Consider the following 22057-nt stretch of genomic DNA (forward strand, 5'->3'; position numbering starts at 1 on the left):
CCCCACCCGGCCCCGCCCGCCCCTCCCCCACCCCCGCCTGACGCAACCCCCCGGACCGGTTCCGCCCCTCCCCCACCCCCCAAAAATTCCATTTCCAGCCCCAAAAAACCCCCGCCCCTCCCCCACCCCTATTCCCGACCCTCCCCCAATCTCGGACCCCTCCCCCTCCCCAAATTTTCAGGATCTCCCAAAAATTTTAGGTAACCCCTCCCCGCCCCCCCCCCAAAAAATTGGAGCCCTTCCCAAATTTTGGACACCCCCCCCCCCCACAAATTTTGGAGATTTCCCCCCAAATTTTGCATCTCCCCCCCCCCCAAATTTTAGGGACCCCGCCCAAAATTTGGGCCCCTCTCAAATTTTGGGACCCTCCCCCCCGAATTTTTTGGAGACTTTTCCAAATTTTTCAAACCCCCCCCCCCCCCAAAAAAAAAAAAAAAAATTGGAATTTCGGGGCCCCCCAGGTGACACCGACCCCCCCCATCCCAAATTTTGGGACCCCCCGAATTTTGGGACCCTAAAAATCGCCAGGCGGAGCCCCTCCCCCTTTATTCGCCTTTATTTGATATAAAAACATAACTTACAAAGGGGGGAGGGGCGGCCCCGGCCCCCCAAAATCGGGGGGGGACCCCAACCCCCCCAAATTCCCCTCCCCCACCCCAACGGCCCCAAAAACCCCAAAATTTGGGATGGGGGAGGGGGAGGAATTGGGGAACTCCCGAATTTTGGGGGGGTCAAGGTGAGGATCCCAAATTTTGGGGGGAAAAGAAATTCGGGGATCCCCAAAAAATTTGGGGGGAAAACCTCAAAAGTTAGGGACAAAAAAAGAAAAAACAACAAAATTTGGGTGTCCCCAAAATGAGGAAAAAAAAAAACAACAAAAATTGGGGAACAAAATGGGGAAAAACTCCAAAATTTGGGGAAAAAACCTGAAAAATTTGGGTCTCAAATGCGGGAAAACCCCAAAAGTTTTGGGTCAAATTAAAAGGAAAAAACCCCAAAATTTGGGGGTCCCAAAATGGGGAAAAACCCCCAAAGTTCAGGAGTCAAATCCCAAAAAATCCGGGTCCCAAAATGAGGAAAAAGCCCCAAAATTCGGGGTCCCAAAATGGGGGAAAAAAACCCCCAAATTTGGGGTCAGGAGACAATTTCGGGGTCCCAAAATGAAGGGAAAAACCCCCAAAAATCGGGTCCCCAAATTGAGGGAAAAATCCCAAAAATTCGGGTCCCAAAATCGGGAAAACCCCAAAAGTTTGGAGCTGAAAAAGGAAAAAAAAAACCCCAAAAATTCGGGTCCCAAATTGGGGCAAAAAACCCGAATTTTGGGGTTTTGGTGCCCCCGCGTGGTGAAGGACGGGAACTGCAGCGGCCCTAATTCCGGGTTTTTTTTTGGGTTTTTTTGGGGATTTTTTGGGGGTTTTTGGGGAATTTTGGGGGAATTTTTGGGGGGATTTGGAGGGGGGGTCTGGGGGCGAGTTCGGGGTGGTTTTGGGGTGAATTCCGGGGATTTTGGGGTCCCTAACGCATGCGGTAGTCGGTGGAGCAGGAGAGTTCGCAGAGCTGCCCCTTGAAGTCCAGGTCGATGGTGAAGTCCAGGTCGCGCTTTTGGGGCAAAAAATTGGGATTTTGGGGCACCCGGAAATGCACAAAAATCCCCCGAATCCCCCGGACTGAAAAGCACCCCCAAAATCACCGAATTCACCCCAAAATTCCGCCCAAATGTCCCCAAACTCACCCCAAATTCCCCCCCAACCAAATCCCGTGGGAAAACCCAAAAAATGCCCCAAAATTGAAACTCCTCCCCCGAAATCCCCAAATTTACCCCGAAATCCCCTCAAAATCCTCCCTTTTACCCCAAAATGTCCCTGAAATCCCCACATTTGTCCCCAAATTGTCCCCAAATATCCCTGAGGTGTCACCAAGCCCCAATTTTGGGTCTGAAACACCAAATTTGGGAATCAATCCCCAATTCCGGCTCCCTAAAAAATCTCAATTTTGGGTCCCCAAGTTCTGATTTTGGGTCTCAAAACCCCTATTTTGGGTCAGAAATCCTCAAATTTGTGTCTCAAATGTCAATTCTGGTGCCCCAAACCCCAAATTAGGGTCAGAACCCCCAATTTTGGGTCAGAACTCCCCAATTTTGGGTCAGAACTCCCCAATTTAGGGTCAGAATCCCCCAATTTTGGGTCTCAAACCCCAATTTTGGGTCAGAAATCCCCAATTTTGGGTCTCAAACCCCAATTTTGAGTCAGAACCCCAATTTAGGGTCAGAATCCCCCAGTTTTGGGTCTCAAACCCCAATTTAGGGTCAGAAATCTCCAATTTTGTGTGTCAAACCCCAATTTTGGGTCAGAAATCCCCAATTTTGGGTCAGAAGCCCCAATTTAGGGTCTCCAACCCCAATTTTGGGTCTCCAAACCCCAATTTTGGGTCCAAAATCCCCAATTTTGGGTCCCAAACCCCAATTTAGCGTCATAAATCCCCGATTTTGGGTCAGAACCCCCCAATTTTGTGTGTCAAACCCCAATTTTGGGTCCAAAATCCCCAATTTTGGGTCCCAAACCCCACTGGGAGCGCCCCCTACTGACCGAAACCCGCCATAACGCAAAACTTAAGTGGGAAAAAATCCCCCAAAAAACCCCCAAAAATCCCCCAAAAAACCCCCAAAAAACCCCAAAACCCCCCAAAACCCCCCAAAACCTCCCGCAGCGGGCGCGGGCGCCTCACGTTGTTCTTGGCGTTGGGTTTCATGGTGATGGTGCCGAAGATTTCCTCGCCGCTCTTCACCGTCAGGTATTCCTCCATGTAGAACACGGTCTGCTTCCAGTGCGTGTACGGCGACTCGGGGCCTGCAACCCCAAAAAACACCCAAAATCAGCCAAAATCAGCCCAAAATCACCCCAAATCAGCCAAAATCAGCCCAAAATCACCCCAAATCAGCCCAGAATCAGCCCAAATCAGGGGAACCCGCCCTGCCCTTCACCCCGAGGTTTGAGCTTTTTTTTCTGATTTTTCAGCTGTTTTTTCCTGATTTTTCAGCTGTTTTTTCCTGATTTTTCAGCTATTTTTTTCTGATTTTTCAGCTGTTTTATTCTGATTTTTCAGCTGTTTTTTCCTGATTTTTCAGCTGTTTTTTACTGATTTTTCAGCTATTTTTTTCTGATTTTTCAGCTGTTTTTTTCTGATTTTTCAGCTGTTTTTTCCTGATTTTTCAGCTTTTTTTTTCTGATTTTTCAGCTGTTTTTTTCTGATTTTTCAGCTGTTTTTTTCTGATTTTTCAGCTGTTTTTTTCTGATTTTTCAGCTATTTTTTTCTGATTTTTCAGCTATTTTTTCCTGATTTTTTAGCTATTTTTTCCTGATTTTTCAGCTGTTTTTTCCTGATTTTTCAGCTATTTTTTTCTGATTTTTCAGCTGTTTTTTTCTGATTTTTCAGCTGTTTTTTCCTGATTTTTCAGCTTTTTTTTCTGATTTTTCAGCTGGTTTTTCCTGATTTTTCAGCTATTTTTCACCCCTTTTTCTTCTGGTTTTTTCAGCATTTTAAAATCTCGGTTTTTCCCTGATTTTGTAGTTTTTTCCCCTTTTTTTCTCTCCAGTTTTCAGCTGTTTTTCCACCCATGTAGAACACGGTCTGCTTCCAGGGCGTGTACGGCGACTCGGGGCCTGGAACCCCAAAATCACCCCAAAATCAGCCCCAAAATTCCCAAATTGCCCAAAATTTGTTTTTTTTGCCCCGGATTACTGGTGGAGAAGCCGGTCCTCTTGTGGCAGCGCGTGAACTCGATGTTGAAGTGGGACCGAAAAATCAACAAAAAATCCCCAAAAAACCCCCAAAACCACCCAAAAAACCCCCGAAAAATTCCCAAAAAATTCCCAAAAATCTGAAATTGCCCAAAATTTGGTTTTTTTGCCCCGGATTACTGGTGGAGAAGCCGGTCCTCCTGTGGCAGCGCGTGAACTCGATGTTGAAGTGGGACCGAAAAATCAACAAAAAATCCCCAAAAAACCCCCAAAAAACCCCCGAAAAATTCCCAAAAAATTCCCAAAATTCCCAAAATTCCCAAATTGCCCAAAATTTGTTTTTTTTGCCCCAGATTACTGGTGGAGAAGCCGGTCCTCTTGTGGCAGCGCGTGAACTCGATGTTGAAGTGGGACCGAAAAATCAACAAAAAATCCCCAAAAAACCCCCAAAAAAACCCCGAAAAATTCCCAAAAAATTCCCAAAAATCCGAAATTGCCCAAAATTTGGTTTTTTTGCCCCGGATTACTGGTGGAGAAGCCGGTCCTCTTGTGGCAGCGCGTGAACTCGATGTTGAAGTACGCCACCAGCGCGTGCACGTAATCGTTGCGCTTCACCTGCAGGCAGAAGGGCGCCGTGAAGGTCAGCTCCTCCACCTTCACCGTGTAGATGTCCACTTCCTGGGGAGAAAAACGCCAGAATCGGGAAAAATTATTAAAAATGGGGAAAAACGGTGAAAAAATGGGGAAAAACGGTGAAAAAATGGGGAAAATCGGTGAAAAAATGGCCTAAAAATGGAGAAAATGAGATTAAAATGGCCTGAAATGACCCCAGGCCCAGCTCCTCCACCTTCACCGTGTAGATGTCCACTTCCTGGGGAGAAAAACGCCAGAATCGGGAAAAATGATTAAAAACGGTGAAAAAACAGGGAAAAACGGTGAAAAAATGGGGAAAATCGGGTTAGAAATGGCCTAAAAATGGAGAAAATGAGATTAAAATGGCCTGAAATGACCCCAGGCCCAGCTCCTCCACCTTCACCGTGGAGATGTCCACTTCTTGGGGAGAAAAACGCCGGAATCGGGAAAAATGATTAAAAATGGGGAAAATCGGTGAAAAAAAATGGGGAAAAACGGTGAAAAAATGGGGAAAATGGGGTTAAAAATGGTGAAAAAAAGGAAAAAAAGGGGGAAAATGGAGAAAACGTTGGGAATTGTTTGGGAATTCGCCGTGGTGAGGCAGGAGCTGCTCAGGATTTTGGGGAGAATTTTGGGATTTTTTGGGGATATTTTTGGTTTTTATCAGATTTTTTTGTGTTTTTTGGGGTTTTTTTTAATGGTTGGAATTTTTGGGCTAATTTGGGGCAATTTTGGGCACCTTGATGAGGCAGGAATTGGTTGGGATTATGGGGATAAATTTCAGATTTTTTTGGGGATATTTTTGGTTTTTTTCAGATTTTTTGGGGTATTTTTTGTTTTTTTAAAAATTGTTGGAATTTTTGGGCTAATTTTGGGCAATTTTGGGCACCTTGATGAGGCAGGAATTGTTCAGGATTTTGGGGATAATTTTGAGTTTTTTTGGGGATATTTTTTTGTTTTTTCAGATTTTTTTTTTTTGTATTTTTGGGGGTTTGTTTGGGGTTTTTTAATGGTTGGAATTTTTGGGCTAATTTGGGGCGATTTTGGGCAATTTTGGGCACCTTGATGAGGCAGGAATTGCTCAGGATTTTGGGGATAAATTTGAGATGTTTTTGGGGATATTTTTTGGGTTTTTTCAGATTTTTTGGGGTATTTTCTGGGGTTTTTTTGAGTTTTTTAATGGTTGGAATTTTTGGGCTAATTTGGGGCGATTTTGGGCAATTTTGGGCACCTTGATGAGGCAGGAATTGCTCAGGATTTTGGGGATAAATTTGAGATTTTTTTGGGGATATTTTTTGGGTTTTTTCGGATTTTTTTTGGTATTTTTGGGGGGTTTTTTTGGGGTTTTTTAATGGTTGGAATTTTTGGGCTAATTTGGGGCGATTTTGGGCGATTTTGGGCACCTTGATGAGGCAGGAATTGCTCAGGATTTTGGGGATAATTTTGAGGTTTTTTGGGGATATTTTTTGGTTTTTTCGGATTTTTTTTGTATTTTGGGGGGTTTTTTTGGGGTTTTTTAATGGTTGGAATTTTTGGGCTAATTTGGGGCGATTTTGGGCAATTTTGGGCACCTTGATGAGGCAGGAATTGCTCAGGATTTTGGGGATAATTTTGAGGTTTTTTGGGGATATTTTTTGGTTTTTTCGGATTTTTTTTGTATTTTGGGGGGTTTTTTGGGGGTTTTTTTAATGGTTGGAATTTTTGGGCTAATTTGGGGCGATTTTGGGCAATTTTGGGCACCTTGATGAGGCAGGCATTGCTCGGGATTATGGGGATAAATTTCAGATTTTTTTGGGGATATTTCTGGGTTTTTCGGATTTTTTTTGTATTTTTGGGGTTTTTTTTGGGTTTTTTTTAATGGTTGGAATTTTTGGGCTAATTTGGGGCGATTTTGGGCAATTTTGGGCACCTTGATGAGGCAGGAATTGTTCAGGATTTTGGGGATAAATTTGAGATGTTTTTGGGGATATTTTTTGGGTTTTTTCAGATTTTTTGGGGTATTTTCTGGGGTTTTTTTGAGTTTTTTAATGGTTGGAATTTTTGGGCTAATTTGGGGCGATTTTGGGCAATTTTGGGCACCTTGATGAGGCAGGCGTTGGTCACCAGCTGCTTGGGGTCCACCACGTCCACCAGGGGCTCCTTGATGGCCACGTCCTTGATGCAGGACATGTCGAAGCCGTAGACGTTCTCCCACCCTGGAAAAAGGCAAAATTGGGGGAAATTCCCCAAAAACGGGAAAGTTCCCACCGGAAAATACGAAAATATGGGAAAATCCCGCAAAAAAACCACCAAAAATGGGAAAATCCCCAACAAAAAACAGCAAAAATGGGAAAATTCCCACCAAAAAATGGGAAAATTCCCACCGGAAAATACAAAAATATGGGAAAATCCCGCAAAAAAAACCACCAAAAAATGGGAAAATTCCCACAAAAAAAATACGAAAATATGGGAAAATCCCGCAAAAAAACCACCAAAAAATACAAAAATATGGGAAAATCCTGCAAAAAAACCCAGCAAAAATGGGAAAATTCCCACCAGAAAATACAAAAATATGGGAAAATCCCGCAAAAAAAACCACCAAAAATGGGAAAAATCCCACCAAAAAAATGGGAAAATTCCCACCAAAAAATACAAAAAATATGGGAAAATCCCGCAAAAAAACCCACCAAAAATGGGAAAATCCCCAACAAAAAACAGCAAAAATGGGAAAATTCCCACCGGAAAATATAAAAATATGGGAAAATCCTGCAAAAAAACCCACCAAAAATGGGAAAACTCCCACCAAAAAAATGGGAAAATTCCCACCAAAAAAAAAAAACCCAGAAATGGGAAAATCCCCAACAAAAATCCAAAAAATGGGAAACTTTCTACCTAAAAAATCCCAAAAATGGGAAATTCTCAAAAAAATCCTGAAAATTTTGAAAAAATAATCCCCCTAAAAATCCTCAAAAAATTGTGGAAAATTTTGAAAAAAATCCCAAAAAATCCTCAAAAAATTTCCCAAAAAAATTTGAAAAAAAAAAAAAATCCCCAAAAACCCCTTTAAAAACCCCCAAAAACCCCCTTAAAAAAACCCAAAAAACACCCCAAAAAAACCAACAACCCAAAAATCCTAAAAAAAACTCCTGGAAAATTTGAAAAAGAAACCCCAAAAAAACAACGAAAAGATCCCCTTAAAAATCCTCAAAAAAAAAATTCGGAAAAATGTGAAAAAAATCTCAAAAAATCGTCAAAAAAATCCCCAAAAATTTGAAAAAAATTCCCAAAAAATCCCCAAAAATTTGAAAAAAATTCCCAAAAAATCCCAAAAAATTTGAAAAAAATTCCCAAAAAATCCTCCAAAAAATCCCAAAAAATTTGAAAAAAATTCCCAAAAAATCCCAAAAAATTTGAAAAAAATTCCCAAAAAATCCTCCAAAAAATCCCAAAAAATTTGAAAAAAATTCCCAAAAAGTCCCAAAAAATTTGAAAAAAATTCCCAAAAAATCCTCCAAAAAATCCTCCAAAATCCCAAAAAATTTGAAAAAAATTCCCAAAAAATCCTCCAAAAAATCCCAAAAAAATTGAAAAAAATTCCCAAAAAATCCCCAAAAAATGTGAAAAAAATTCCCAAAAAATCCTCAAAAAAATCCCCAAAAATTTGAAAAAAATTCCCAAAAAATCCTCCAAAAAATCCCAAAAAATTTGAAAAAAAATTCCCAAAAAATCCCCAAAAATTTGAAAAAAATTCCCAAAAAATCCTCAAAAAATCCCAAAAAATTTGAAAAAAATTCCCAAAAAATCCTCCAAAAAATCCCAAAAAATTTGAAAAAAATTCCCAAAAAGTCCCAAAAAATTTGAAAAAAATTCCCAAAAAATCCTCCAAAAAATCCTCCAAAAAATCCCAAAAAATTTGAAAAAAATTCCCAAAAAATCCTCCAAAAAATCCCAAAAAATTTGAAAAAAAATTCCCAAAAAATCCCCAAAAATTTGAAAAAAATTCCCAAAAAATCCTCCAAAAAATCCCAAAAAATTTGAAAAAAATTCCCAAAAAATCCTCCAAAAAATCCCCAAAAAATTTGAAAAAAATTCCCAAAATATCCCAAAAAATTTGAAAAAAATTCCCAAAAAATCCGCAAAAATTTGAAAAAAATTCCCAAAAAATCCTCCAAAAAATCCCCAAAAATCCCCAAAAATCCCCCAAAATGTGAAAAATTCCCGAATAAATCCCCCCGAATCGCCCCAAATTTCCCCAATGCGGAGTCTCACAGTGGATCTTGTAGTCCTTGTACTGGCGGTCCTCGATGGCCGTGACGTAGAGCGTGGCGCGGTCCGGGAAGATCAGCCCCGACGGGCTCTGGCACCCCGAAATCCCAAATTTCCAGGAAAAAAATGGAATTGAATGGGGAAAACAGAGAAAAATCCATGGGAACCATCCCGGGTTTGAGACGGGAAAAGAACGGGATTGGGGAGGATTTGGTCTGGATTTTATTGGGGGAAATCCCGAATTTCCGAGGGAAAAATCCCGGGTTTTTACTGGGGAAAAGTCCCAAAATAAATCACAGTTATACCAGGTTTTATTGGGAAAAATCCCAAAATAAATCAGAATTATTCCAGCTTTTATTGGGAAGAATCCCGGGTTTTTACTGGGGAAAAGTCCCAAAATAAATCAGAATTATCCCAGCTTTTATTGGGAAAAATCCCAAAATAAATCAGAATTATTCCAGCTTTTATTGGGAAAAATCCCGGGTTTTTACTGGGGAAAAGTCCCAAAATAAATCAGAATTATCCCAGCTTTTATTGGGAAAAATCCCAGCTTTTATTGGGAAAAAATCCCAGGTTTTATTGGGAAGAATCCCGGGTTTTTACTGGGGAAAAGTCCCAAAATAAATCAGAATTATCCCAGCTTTTATTGGGAAAAATCCCGGGTTTTATTGGGAAAAATCCCGGGTTTTATTGGGAAAATTCCCAGCTTTCATTTGGAAAAATCCCGGGTTTTATTGGGAAAAATCCCGGGTTTTATTGGGAAAAATCCCAGCTTTTATTGGGAAAATTCCCAGCTTTCATTTGGAAAAATCCCAGCTTTTATTGGGAAAAATCCCAGGTTTTATTGGGAAAATTCCCAGCTTTTATTGGGAAAATTCCCAGTTTTTTACTGGGGAAAAATCCCAAAATTAATCACAAGTTCTTAGTGGGAATAAATCCCAAAATTTAATGGGAAAAAAATCCCAAAATTAAATGGGAAAAATTCCAGGTTTTAGTGGGAATTATCCCTGAATTTAATGGGAAAATTCCCAAAATTTTATGGGAAAATTCCCAAAATTTTATGGGAATATTCCCAGGTTTTAATGGGGAAGATCTCAGGATTTTTGGAGTGAATCCCAGGATTTTGGGGCGAATCCCTCTGGATTTTTGGGGTCAATCCCTAGATTTTTGGGGCGAATCCCGGGATTTTTGGAGTCAATCCCGGGGGATTTTCGGGGCGAATCCCCAGGATTTTTGGGGTGAATCCCTCTGGATTTTTGGGGTCAATCCCTAGATTTTTGGGGCGAATCCCGGGATTTTTGGAGTCAATCCCGGGGGATTTTCGGGGCGAATCCCCAGGATTTTTGGGGTGAATCCCAGGATTTTTGGGGTGAATCCCTCTGGATTTTTGGGGTGAATCCCAGGATTTTGGGGTCAATCCGGAGGGATTTTTGGGGTGAATCCCCAGGATTTTTAGGGTCAATCCCCAGGATTTTTGGGGTCAATCCGGGGGGATTTTTGGGGTCAATCCGGGGGGATTTTTGGGGTCAATCCGGGGGGATTTTTGGGGCAAATCCCCAGGATTTTTAGGGTCAATCCCTGGGATTTTTGGGGTGAATCCCCAGGATTTTGGGGTCAATCCCTGGGATTTTGGGGTCAATCCCCAGGATTTTGGGGTCAATCCCAGGATTTTTGGGGTGAATCCCCGGGATTTTGGGGTCAATCCCTGGGATTTTGGGGTGAATCCCAGGATTTTTGGGGTGAATCCCAGGATTTTTGGGGTGAATCCCCAGGATTTTGGGGTCAATCCCGGGATTTTTGGGGTCAATTTGGGAGGATTTTTGGGGTCAATTTGGGAGGATTTTTGGGGTGAATCCCCAGGATTTTGGGGTCAATCCCGGGGGATTTTTGGGGTCAATTTGGGAGGATTTTTGGGGTGAATCCCCAGGATTTTGGGGTCAATCCCGGGGGATTTTTGGGGTCAATTTGGGAGGATTTTTGGGTGAATCCCCAGGATTTTGGGGTCAATCCGGGGGGATTTTTGGGGTCAATTTGGGAGGATTTTTGGGGTGAATCTGGGAGGATTTTCGGGGTGAATCCGGGAGGATTTTTGGGATCAATTTGGGAGGATTTTCGGGGTGAATCCGGGAGGATTTTTGGGATCAATTTGGGAGGATTTTTGGGGTGAATCTGGGAGGATTTTCGGGGTCAATTTGGGAGGATTTTTGGGGTGAATCCGGGAGGATTTTTGGGGTCAATCCGGGGGGATTTTTGGGGCGAATCCCCGGATTTTGGGGCTCACCAGCCACTTGTCGCGGGCGTAGATGACGGTGTTGAGCATGGACTCGTAGAAGAGGCAGTAGCCCATCCACTCGCTGATGATGATGTCCACCTTGGCCACCGGCAGCTCCACCTCCTCCACCTTGCCCTTGATGATGGAAACCACTGCAACGGGAGAGGCCGGAGAGCCCGGAATGCCGCGTTGGGCGCGGATCGGGGGGGTTGGTGGGGATTTGGGGGATTTTTTAAATGCTTTTTTAGAGGATTTTGGGGGTTTTTTGGGGGTTTGTTTGGGGTTTTTTTTGGGATTTTTTTGGGGGTTTTTTTGGGATTTTTCTGATTTTTTAAATGTTTTTTTAGAGGATTTTGGGGGTTTTTTGGGGGTTTGTTTGGGGGTTTTTTTGAGGATTTTTCTGATTTTGAAAAAAATTTTTTAGATGAATTTGGGGATTTTTTGGGGTTTTTTTTGGGATTTTTTTGGGTTTTTTTTGGGATTTTTCTGATTTTTTAAATGTTTTTTTAGAGGATTTTGGGGGTTTTTTGGGGTTTTTTTTGGGATTTTTCAGATTTTTTAAATGTTTTTTTAGAGGATTTTGGGGATTTTTTTGGGGATTTTTTGGGGATTTTTCGGATTTTTTAAATGTTTTTTTAGAGGATTTTGGGGATTTTTTGGGGATTTTTTGGGGGGTTTTTTTGGGATTTTTCTGATTTTTTAAATGTTTTTTTAGAGGATTTTGGGGATTTTTTGGGTTTTTTTCTGGGATTTTTTTGGGGTTTTTTTTGGGATTTTTCTGATTTTTTAAATGTTTTTTTAGAGGATTTTGCGGATTTTTTGGGGGTTTTTTGGGGGTTTTTTTGGGATTTTTCGGATTTTTTAAATGTTTTTTTAGAGGATTTTGGGGATTTTTTGGGGATTTTTTGGGGGGTTTTTTTGGGATTTTTCTGATTTTTTAAATGTTTTTTTAGAGGATTTTGGGGATTTTTTGGGTTTTTTTCTGGGATTTTTTTGGGGTTTTTTTTGGGATTTTTCTGATTTTGAAAAAAATTTTTTAGAGGATTTTGCGGATTTTTTTGGGGATTTTTTGGGGATTTTTCTGATATTTTTAAAAATTTTTTAGAGGATTTTGGGGATTTTTTGGTTTTTTTTTCGGGATTTTTTGGGGGTTTTTTTTGGGATTTTTGTGATTTTTTAAATGTTTTTTTAGAGGATTTTGGGGATTTTTTGGGGGTTTGTTTGGGATTTTTTTTTGGGATTCTTCTGATTTTGAAAAAAATTTTTTTAGAGGATTTTGGGGATATTTTGGGGTTTTTTTGGGATTTTTCTGATTTTTTTAAAGTTTTTTTAGAGGATTTTGGGAATTTTTTGGGGATTATTTGGGGTTTTTTGGGGATTTTTAGGGGTTTTTTGGGAGTTTTTTTGGGATTTTTCTGATTTTTTAAAAATTTTTTTAGAGGATTTTTTGGGGTTTTTCTGGGGATTTTTTGGGGATTTTTTTTGGATTTTTCTGATTTTTTAAAAAATTTTTTAGAGGATTTTGGGGATTTTTTGGGGGTTTTTTTTGGGGTTTTTTTGGGGATTTTTTAAGGGGTTTTTTTGGGATTTTTCTGATTTTTTAAAAATTTTTTTAGAGGATTTTTGGGATTTTTTTGGGATTTTTTGGGGATTTTTCTGATTTTTTAAAATGTTTTTTTAGAGGATTTTGGGGGTTTTTTGGGGATTTTTTTGGGGATTTTTCTGATTTTTTAAAAAAATTTTTTAGAGGATTTGGGGATTTTTTGAGGGTTTTTTTGGGATTTTTTTGGGGATTTTTTAAGGGTTTTTTTTGGGATTTTTCCGATTTTTTCAAGAATTTTTTAGAGGATTTTTGGGATTTTTTGTGGATTTTTTGGGGATTTTTGGGGGGTTTTTTGGGGATTTTTCTGATTTTTAAAAAATTTTTTTAGAGGATTTTGGGGATTTTTTGGGTTTTTTTTCGGGGGTTTTTTTTGGGATTTTTCTGATTTTTTAAAAATTTTTTTTAGAGGATTTTGGGGATTTTTTTGGGTATTTTTGGGGTTTTTTTTGGGGGGATTTTTCTGATTTTTTAAAAATTTTTTTAGAGGATTTTGGGGATTTTTTGGGGTTTTTTTGGGGATTTTTTTGGTTTTTTTTTTTTTTGGATTTTTCTGATTTTTTAAAAGTTTTTTAGAGGATTTTGGGGATTTGTTGACATTTTTTGGGTTTTTTTACGGGTTTTTTGAGGATTTTTAGGTTTGGTTATTTTTTTGTTTTGTTTTCTTCTGTTTATTTGGGTTTCTTGGGGTTTTTTTTAAGGGAGGGAACGGGGGGGTTGATTTAAGGGAATTTTGAGAGATTTTTGGGAAATTTTTGAGGGTTTTGGGGCAATCTTGGAGGATTTTGGGGGGAATTTTTGAGAATTTATGGGGAAATTTCAAGGATTTTTGGGGGAAATTGCTGAGGATTTTTGGGGAAATTTCTGAGGGTTTTGGGGGAAATTTCTGAGGATTTTGGGGGCAATTTTGGAGGATTTTTGGGGGAATTTCAGAAGATTTATGGGAAAATTTCTGAGCATCTCAGGGGAATTTTTGACAATTTAGGGGCGAAGTTTTGAAGATTTTGGGATTATTTGAGGGGATTTTGGGTGGGTTTGGGGGGTCTGGGGGTGATTTTGGGATGATTTTGAGGGAATTTGGGGCTCTGGGTGGATTTTGGGCTCCCCGTGGTTCTGGGGGTGGTTTTTTTACATTTCTGGGGTGATTTTTGGGCTGTTTTGGGGTGATTTTGGAGGTTTGGGGTTCCCTGTGGTTCTGGGGGTGGTTTTTGTTTGGTTTTCGGGTGATTTTGGGGTGATTTTGGGGCATTTTGGGGCTCTCACCGTGGTCCAGTTTGTTGGCCTTGACGATCTTGACGGCGTAGTCGGAGATGCTGGAGCACTCGATCTGGGGGAGGGGCGTCAGGGACCCCAAAATCCCCAAAATCCACCCCAAAATCCCCCCCAAAAACCAAAAAATCCATCCCCGACACCTCCTCAGACCCCAAAACCCCGAAATCCAGCCCAAAATCTCTCCCAAAACCCCAAAATCCATCCCAGATATTCCTGGGATGCCAAAATCCTCTCCAAAAATCCCCCCGGGACCCCAAAATCCACCCCAAAACCACCCTAGGAGACCAAAATCTACCCTGTGACCCCAAAATTGTCCCAAACTGCCCCAAACTGCCCCAAACTGCCCCAAACTGACCCAGAATGACCCAAACTGACCCAAACTGCCCCAAACTGACCCAAAATGACCCAAAATCCCCGTAATTTACCCCAATAACTCTCCTGGCGCCCGCCTTGGCAGCGAACATGCAGAGGATGCCCGTGCCGCTGCCCACGTCCAGCACCAAACTGACCCAAACTGACCCAGACTGACCCAGAATGACCCAAACTGACCCAAACTGCCCCAAACTGCCCCAAACTGCCCCAAACTGACCCAAACTGCCCCAAAATCAGGATAATTTACCCCAATAACTCTCCTGGCGCCCGCCTTGGCAGCGAACATGCAGAGGATGCCCGTGCCGCTGCCCACGTCCAGCACCAAACTGACCCAAACTGACCCAAACTGCCCCAAACTGCCCCAAACTGCCCCAAACTGACCCAGAATGACCCAAAATCAGGATAATTTACCCCAATAACTCTCTTGGCACCAGCCTTGGCAGCGAACATGCAGAGGATGCCCGTGCCGCTGCCCACGTCCAGCACCACCTTGTCCTTGAACAGGTGCCGGTTGTGGAACATGGAGTTGCGGTAGGTCAGCGTCCGCACCTCGTCCTTCAGCATCTCCTGGGGGAGGAAACGGGCCAAAATCAGCTGGGGAGACCCAAAAATCACCCGGGGAACCCAAAAATCACCTGGGGAACACCAAAAACTCTGCTGGGATTTCAGGAGTTAAAAAAAAACCCGGAATTCCCAGCGAAATCGGATTGAATTCCAGTAAAATTTGATTATTTCATCCCTAAAATCCCACCCCAAAATCAGCTTGGGACTCAAAATCAGCTGGGGTTTGAAGAGTTAAAAAAAACCCAGAATTCCCAGTGAAATTGGATGAAGTTTCAGTAAAATTTTAGTATTTCATCCCTAAAATCCCACCCCAAAAATCAGCTGGGAACCCCAAAAACTCTACTGGGATTTGAGGAGTTAAAAAAAAACCGGAATTCCCAGCGAAATCAGATTGAATTCCAGTAAAATTTGATTATTTCATCCCTAAAATCCCACCCAAAAATCACCTGGGGAACCCAAAAATCACCTGGGGAACACCAAAAACTCTGCTGGGATTTGAGGAGTTAAAAAAAACCCCGGAATTCCCAGTGAAATCGGATGGAATTCCAGTAAAATTTGATTATTTCTGCTCAAAATTGTCCCTAAAATCCCACCCCAAAATCAGCTTGGAACTCAAAATCAGCTGGGGTTTGAAGAGTTAAAAAAAACCCAGAATTCCCAGTGAAATTGGATGAAGTTTCAGTAAAATTTTAGTATTTCATCCCTAAAATCCCACCCCAAAATCACCTGGGGAACCCCAAAATCACCTGGGGAACACCAAAAACTCTGCTGGGATTTCAGGAGTTAAAAAAAAACCGGAATTCCCAGCGAAATCGGATGGAATTCCAGTAAAATTTGATTATTTCTGCTCAAAATCGTCCCTAAAATCCCACCCCAAAAATCACCCGGGGAACCCAAAAATCACCTGGGGAACACCAAAAACTCTGCTGGGATTTGAGGAGTTAAAAAAAACCCGGAATTCCCAGTGAAATTGGATGGAATTCCAGCAAAATTTGATTATTTTATCCCTAAAATCCCACCCCAAAATCAGCTTGGAACTCAAAATCAGCTGGGGTTTGAAGAGTTAAAAAAACCCAGAATTCCCAGTGAAATTGGATGAAGTTTCAGTAAAATTTTAGTATTTCATCCCTAAAATCCCACCCCAAAATCACCTGGGGAACACAAAAATCACCCGGGGAACACCAAAAACTCTGCTGGGATTTGAGGAGTTAAAATAAAACCCGGAATTCCCAGCGAAATCGGATGGAATTCCAGTAAAATTTGATTATTTCATCCCTAAAATCCCACCCCAAAATCAGCTGGGGAACCCAAAAATCACATGGGGAACACCAAAAACTCTGCTGGGATTTCAGGAGTTAAAAAAAAAACAGAATTCCCAGCAAAATTTGGATGAAATTCCAGCAAAATTTGGCGATTTCCACTTAAAATCGTCCCTAAAATCCCACCCCAAAAATCAGCTGGGAACCCCAAAAATCACCTGGGGAGCCCCAAAAATTGCAGCTGGTTCCCCAGGTGGGGGATTTTGGGTTAATTTTAGGTGATTTTGGGTAAATTTCAGGGGATTTTAGGTTAATTTTAGGTGATTTTGGGTTAATTTCAGGTGATTTTGGGTGGATTTTGGGCACTTTTGGTACCTCCTGGACACCAAATTTGGCACAGGATCCAAACCCAGCCAAAATCAACCCAAAAATCCCCTTTAAACCCCCCAAAACTCCCCCCAACCCCACAGGACGAGTTTCGGGTGGATTTTGGGTGGATTCCAGATGATTTTGGGTGATTTTGGGTGGATTTCAGATGATTTGGGGTGGATTTTGGGTGGATTCCAGATGATTTTGGGTGGATTTCAGATGATTTGGGGTGATTTTGGGTGCATTTGGGGTGATTATGGGTGGATTTCAGATGATTTGGGGTAGATTTTGGGTGGATTCCAGATGATTTTGGGTGGATTTTGGGTGGATTTCAGATGATTTTGGGTGGATTTTGTGTGATTTTGGGTGATTGTGGGTGGATTTCAGGTGGATTCCAGATGATTTTGGGTGGATTTTGGGTGATTTTGGGTGGATTTGGGGTGATTGTGGGTGGATTTCAGATGATTTTAGGTGGATTTTGGGTGATTTTGGGTGGATTCCAGATGATTTTGGGTGATTGTGGGTGGATTCCAGATGATTTTGGGTGGATTTTGGGTGGATTTCACGTGATTTTGGATGTTTTTGGTACCTCGTGGATGCCAAATTTGGCACAGGATCCAAACCCAGCCAAAATCCCCCCAAAAATCCCCTTTAAACCCCCCAGATCCCCTCAGGACGAATTCTGCTGGAACTTTGGGTTCATTTCAGGCAATTTTAGGTTCATTTCAGATGATTTGGGGCGGATTTGGAGTTAATTTCTGATTATTTTGGGCGGATTTTGGGCGTTTTTGGTACCTCCTGGACACCAAACCCGGCCAAAATCGCCCCAGAAATGCCCGTTAAAGCCCCGGGGAGGATTTTTGGGAGGATTTTTGGGTGGGTTTGGGGCGGATTTGGGTTTTTACCTCGTGGATGCCGAAGTGGGCGTAGGAGTCGAAGTAATAATCCTTGGAGGTCATGTCCTCGGCCGAGGGCTTGGCGCTGCCCTCGGGGGGCGGGCACGACACCTGGGGGCACGAGGAGCTGGGCCACGGGCCGGGACCCCCGCGCCAGCCCGACCCGGGCACCCGGTAACGCCGAAACCCCGCCAAAATCCCACCAAAATCCCGGTAAAACCCTGCCAAAATCCCACCAAAATCCCGGTAAAACCCTGCCAAAATCCCACCAAAACCCCGCCAAAACCCCGGTAAAATCCCGGTAAAATCCCACCAAAACCCCGCCAAAACCCCGGTAAAATCCCACCAAAATCCCGGTAAAATCCCACCAAAACCCTGCCAAAACCCTGCCAAAATCCCACCAAAACCCTGCCAAAACCCCGGTAAAATCCCGCCAAAATCCCACCAAAACCCCGCCAAAACCCCGGTAAAATCCCAAAATCCCAGTAAAACCCCGGTAACACGCCAAAACCCTGCCAAAACCCCGGTAAAATCCCGGTAAAATCCCACCAAAACCCCGCCAAAATCCCACCAAAACCCCACCAAAATCCCACCAAAACCCCGGTAAAATCCCGGTAAAATCCCACCAAAATCCCGGTAAAATCCCACCAAAACCCTGCCAAAATCCCACCAAAACCCCACCAAAATCCCGGTAAAATCCCACCAAAACCCCGCCAAAATCCCAGTAAAACCCTGGTAAAACGCCAAAATCCCACCAAAAGCCCACCAAAAGCCCACCAAAATCCCAATAAAACGCCAAAACCCCACCAAAATCCCGCCAAAACCCCGGTAACACGCCAAAACCCCACCAAAACCCCACCAAAACCCCACCAAAACCCCACCAAAACCCCGGTAAAACGCCAAAATCCCACCAAAATCCCAGTAAAATCCCAGTAAAACGCCAAAATCCCACCAAAATCCCAATAAAGACACCCGAATCCCACCAAAATCCCAATAAAACGCCAAAATCCCACTCAAATCCCACACAAATCCCTTTAAAACACCAAAATCCCACCCAAATCCCATTAAAATGCTAAAATCCCACACAAATCCCACCAAAATCCCAATAAAGACACCCGAATCCCACACAAATCCCATTAAAACACCCAAATCCCACCCAAATCCCATTAAAACACCAAAATCCCACCCAAATCCCACTGAAATCCCATTAAAAACACTGAAAGCACACCCAAATCCCATTAGAAACAACAAAATCCCATTAAAACTACCAAAATCCCATTAAAATCCCATTAAAATCCCATTAAAACTACCAAAATCCCATTAAAATCCCATTAAAACACCAACATTTCATTAAAATCCCATTAAAACACCAAAATCCCACCCAAATCCCATTGAAACCACTGAAATCCCATTAAAATTCCATTTAAAACACCAAAATCCCACTAAAATCCCATTAAAAACACCAAAATCCATCAAACTCCCATTAAAATCCCCCTAAAAGCTCCAAAATCCCACTAAAATCCCGTAAAATCCCAGGAAAATCCAATTCTTTCACTTTTTTTTCCTCAGAATTTTGTGTTTTCCTGGGTTTGGGGTTTTTGGGGCTGGATTTGGGATTTCTTTTCCCCAGAATTTTGGGTTTTCCCACCAAATTTCGTTTTTTCTCACCAGAATTTCAGGTTCTCCCACAGAATTTTGGGATTTTTCCCGGATTTTGGGGTATTTTGGGGCAGAATTTTGGGATTTTTCCCGGATTTGGGGTTTTTGGGGCTGCATTTGGGTTTTCTTTTCCCCAGAATTTCACTTTATCCCCCAGAATTTTGGTTTTTCCCCGGATTTTGGGGCAGAATTTGGGTTTTTCCCAGATTTTGGGCTGTTTTGGGGCAGAATTTGGATTTTTCCTGGATTTTGGGGTTTTTTGGGGCAGAATTTGGGTTTTCCCGGATTTTGGGGTTTTCTGGGGCAGAATTTGGGTTTTTCCCGGATTTTGGGGTGTTTTGGGGCAGAATTTGGCTTTTCCCCGGATTTCGGGTTTTTTTTGGGGCAGAATTTGGATTTTTCCCGGGTTTTGGGGCAGAATTTGGGTTTTTCCCGTATTTTGGGGTTTTCTGGGGCAGAATTTGGGTTTTTCCCAGATTTTGGGGCAGAATTTGGGTTTTTCCCGGATTTTGGGGTTTTTGGGGGCAGAATTTGGGTTTTTCCTGGATTTTGAGGCAGAATTTGGGTTTTTCCCGGGTTTTGGGGCAGAATTTGGGTTTTTCCCGGATTTTGGGGGTTTTTGGGGCAGAATTTGGGTTTTTCCCGGATTTTGGGGGTTTTTGGGGCAGAATTTGGGTTTTTTCTGGGTTTTGGGGCAGAATTTGGGTTTTTCCCGGATTTTGGGGTTTTTTGGGGGCAGAATTTGGGTTTTCCCCGGATTTCGGGTTTTTTTTGGGGCAGAATTTGGATTTTTCCCGGATTTTGGGGCAGAATTTGGGTTTTTCCTGGATTTCAGGTTTTTTTTGGGGCAGAATTTGGGTTTTTCCCGGATTTTGGGTGTTTTTTGGGGCAGAATTTGGGTTTTTCCCAGATTTTGGGGCAGAATTCGGGTTTTTCCCGGGTTTTGGGGCAGAATTTGGGTTCTTCCCGGATTTTGGGGGTGTTTTGGGGCAGAATTTGGATTTTTCCCGGATTTTGGGGTTTTTGGGGGCAGAATTTGGGTTTTTCCTGGATTTTGGGGGTTTTTGGGCTGGATTGGGGATTTTTCCCCCCAGAATTTCAGGATTTTTCCCGGATTTTGGGACTGGATGTTTATTTTTCCCAGATTTTGGGGTTTTTTTTGGGGCAGAATTTGGGTTTTTCCCGGATTTCGGGGTTTTTTTGGGGCAGAATTTGGGTTTTTCCCAGATTTTGGGGCAGAATTTGGGTTTTTCCCGGATTTTGGGGGTGTTTTGGGGCAGAATTTGGGTTTTTCCCGGGTTTTGGGGCAGAATTTGGATTTTTCCTGGATTTTGGGTGTTTTTTAGGGCAGAATTTGGGTTTTTCCCAGATTTTGGGGCAGAATTTGGGTTTTTCCCGGGTTTTGGGGCAGAATTTGGGTTCTTCCCGGATTTTGGGGTTTTTTTGGGGCAGAATTTGGGTTTTTCCCGGATTTTGGGGTTTTTTGGGGCAGAATTTGGGTTTTTCCCGGATTTTGGGGGTTTTTGGGGAATATTTACTTCCTCCCGAGGCGGCCGCAGGCTCATCCCGTTAGCCAGGGTGGCTACAAAATTCTGGGGAAAGAGGAACGAGAGACGTCACCGGGCACCCCAAAACCGGCCGGGCACCCCAAAATTGGGGTGGGCACCCCAAAATCGGCGTGGGGGGAGCCTAAAAATGGGGTGAATGACCCCAAAAATGGGTTGGGGGTCCCTAAAAAAGGGGTGGGAGGTCCCTAAATTGGGGTTGGAGAGCCTAAAATGGGGCTGGGGGACCCTAAAATGGGGTGGGGGGTCACAAGCCCAATTTTTGGGGGTCACGATCCCATTTTTGGGGGGCAGAGGGGATATAGGGGCTCAAGACCCCAAATTTTGGTGGTTTAGGGGGGTCAGGACCAAAATTTGGGGCGACTTTGAGGAAGGGGAGGACTGAAACCCCAAATTTTGGGGGTCAGAGGAGATTTGGGGGGGTTACAACCCAGATTTTGGGGGTCCCTGGAAACCTGGGGGGGTCCCAGACCCAAAATTTTGGGGTCCCTGGGAATTTTGGGGTCCCAGACCCAAAATTTTGGGGTCCCTGGGAATTTGCTCCTGTGTCCCCCCCCAGTCACGACAAAACACCCCCAACCTCATTAAACCCCCTCAAGTTAATTAAGCCCCCCAAAACCTCATTAAAATCCCCCAAACGTCACTAAAAACCCCAAAATCTCACTCAAAACCTCATTAAAATCCCCCAAAATTTCATAAAAACCCCAAAAATTTCATAAAAACCCCCAAATCCTCAGTAAAAACCCCAAAACCTTACTAAAAACCCCAAATCCTCACTAAAACCCCAAAATCTCATTAAAACCCCCAAAATCTCACTAAAACCCCCCAGAATTTCATTAAAAAAAACAAAATCTCACTAAAACCCCCAAAATCTCACTAAAATCCCCCAGAATTTCATAAAAAAACTCAAAATCTCACTAAAATCCCCGAAATCTCACTGAAACCCCCAAAATCTCACTAAAACCCCCAAAATTTCATAAAAACCCAAAATCTTACTAAAACCCCCAGAATCTCACTAAAACCCCCAAAATCTATCTAAAACCCCCAAAATCTCACTAATATCCCCAAAATCTCACTAAAACCCCCAAATTCTCACTAAAATCCCCCAGAATTTCATTTAAAACCCCGAGATTTCATTTAAACCCCCAAAATTTCATTAAAATCCTCCAAAATTCCATAAAAAACCCCAGGCCTCACTGAAATCCCTCAGAGCCCCTCAGAGACTCACAAATCCCCTCAAAACCCCTCAGAGCCCCAAAAATCCCCTCAGAGCCCCAAAAATCCCCTCAGAACCTCAAAAATCCCCTCAGAGCCCCTCAGAGCTCCCCCCATCCCCTCAGAGCAATTCAAACCCCCCCCAATCCCCTCAGAGCCCCTCAGAGCCGCCCCAATCCCCTCAGAGCCGCCCCCCGCCATCGCCGAGCCCCCCCAGCGCCCTCCCCGCCCGCCCGGGCCCGCTCTGCCCTCAGGCCCGGCGTTTCCCGCGCCGCCGCCGCCGCTCTCACCTCCATGGTGCAATTGGCCGCCTCCGCCATCTTGTGAGCGCCAGCGGCGGCCCTCAGCGCCGCGGCCTTTTATAGCGGGGGCGGGGCCGCCGCCGGCCCCCTCGCGCGC

At 42.9% G+C, this 22057-nt stretch overlaps 1 protein-coding gene across 2 annotated transcripts; it reads right to left on the minus strand.

The window, feature by feature from the left end:
- Nucleotides 1–523: 523 nt before the first annotated feature.
- Nucleotides 524–22050, minus strand: PRMT1 (protein arginine methyltransferase 1). 2 transcript variants are annotated; one of them, XM_077789877.1, is made up of 11 exons: nucleotides 21949–21999; nucleotides 20417–20470; nucleotides 17229–17330; nucleotides 14543–14698; nucleotides 13751–13814; nucleotides 10897–11039; nucleotides 8619–8706; nucleotides 6450–6565; nucleotides 4265–4415; nucleotides 2725–2846; nucleotides 524–1599 (listed from the first exon to the last, which is right to left on the minus strand). In XM_077789877.1, the coding sequence occupies exons 1-11, from the start codon at nucleotides 21976–21978 to the stop codon at nucleotides 1516–1518; spliced, it is 1110 nt and encodes a 369-aa protein (XP_077646003.1). In that variant the 5' UTR covers nucleotides 21979–21999; the 3' UTR covers nucleotides 524–1515. The 2 variants fall into 2 exon arrangements, with proteins under 2 accessions (XP_077646003.1, XP_077646004.1); XM_077789878.1 differs by lacking the exon at nucleotides 20417–20470 and having other exon boundaries at nucleotides 21949–22050.
- Nucleotides 22051–22057: the final 7 nt, after the last annotated feature.

Source organism: Lonchura striata, chromosome 38 (genome assembly GCF_046129695.1).
Source record: "Lonchura striata isolate bLonStr1 chromosome 38, bLonStr1.mat, whole genome shotgun sequence".
Lineage (NCBI taxonomy): Eukaryota > Metazoa > Chordata > Aves > Passeriformes > Estrildidae > Lonchura > Lonchura striata.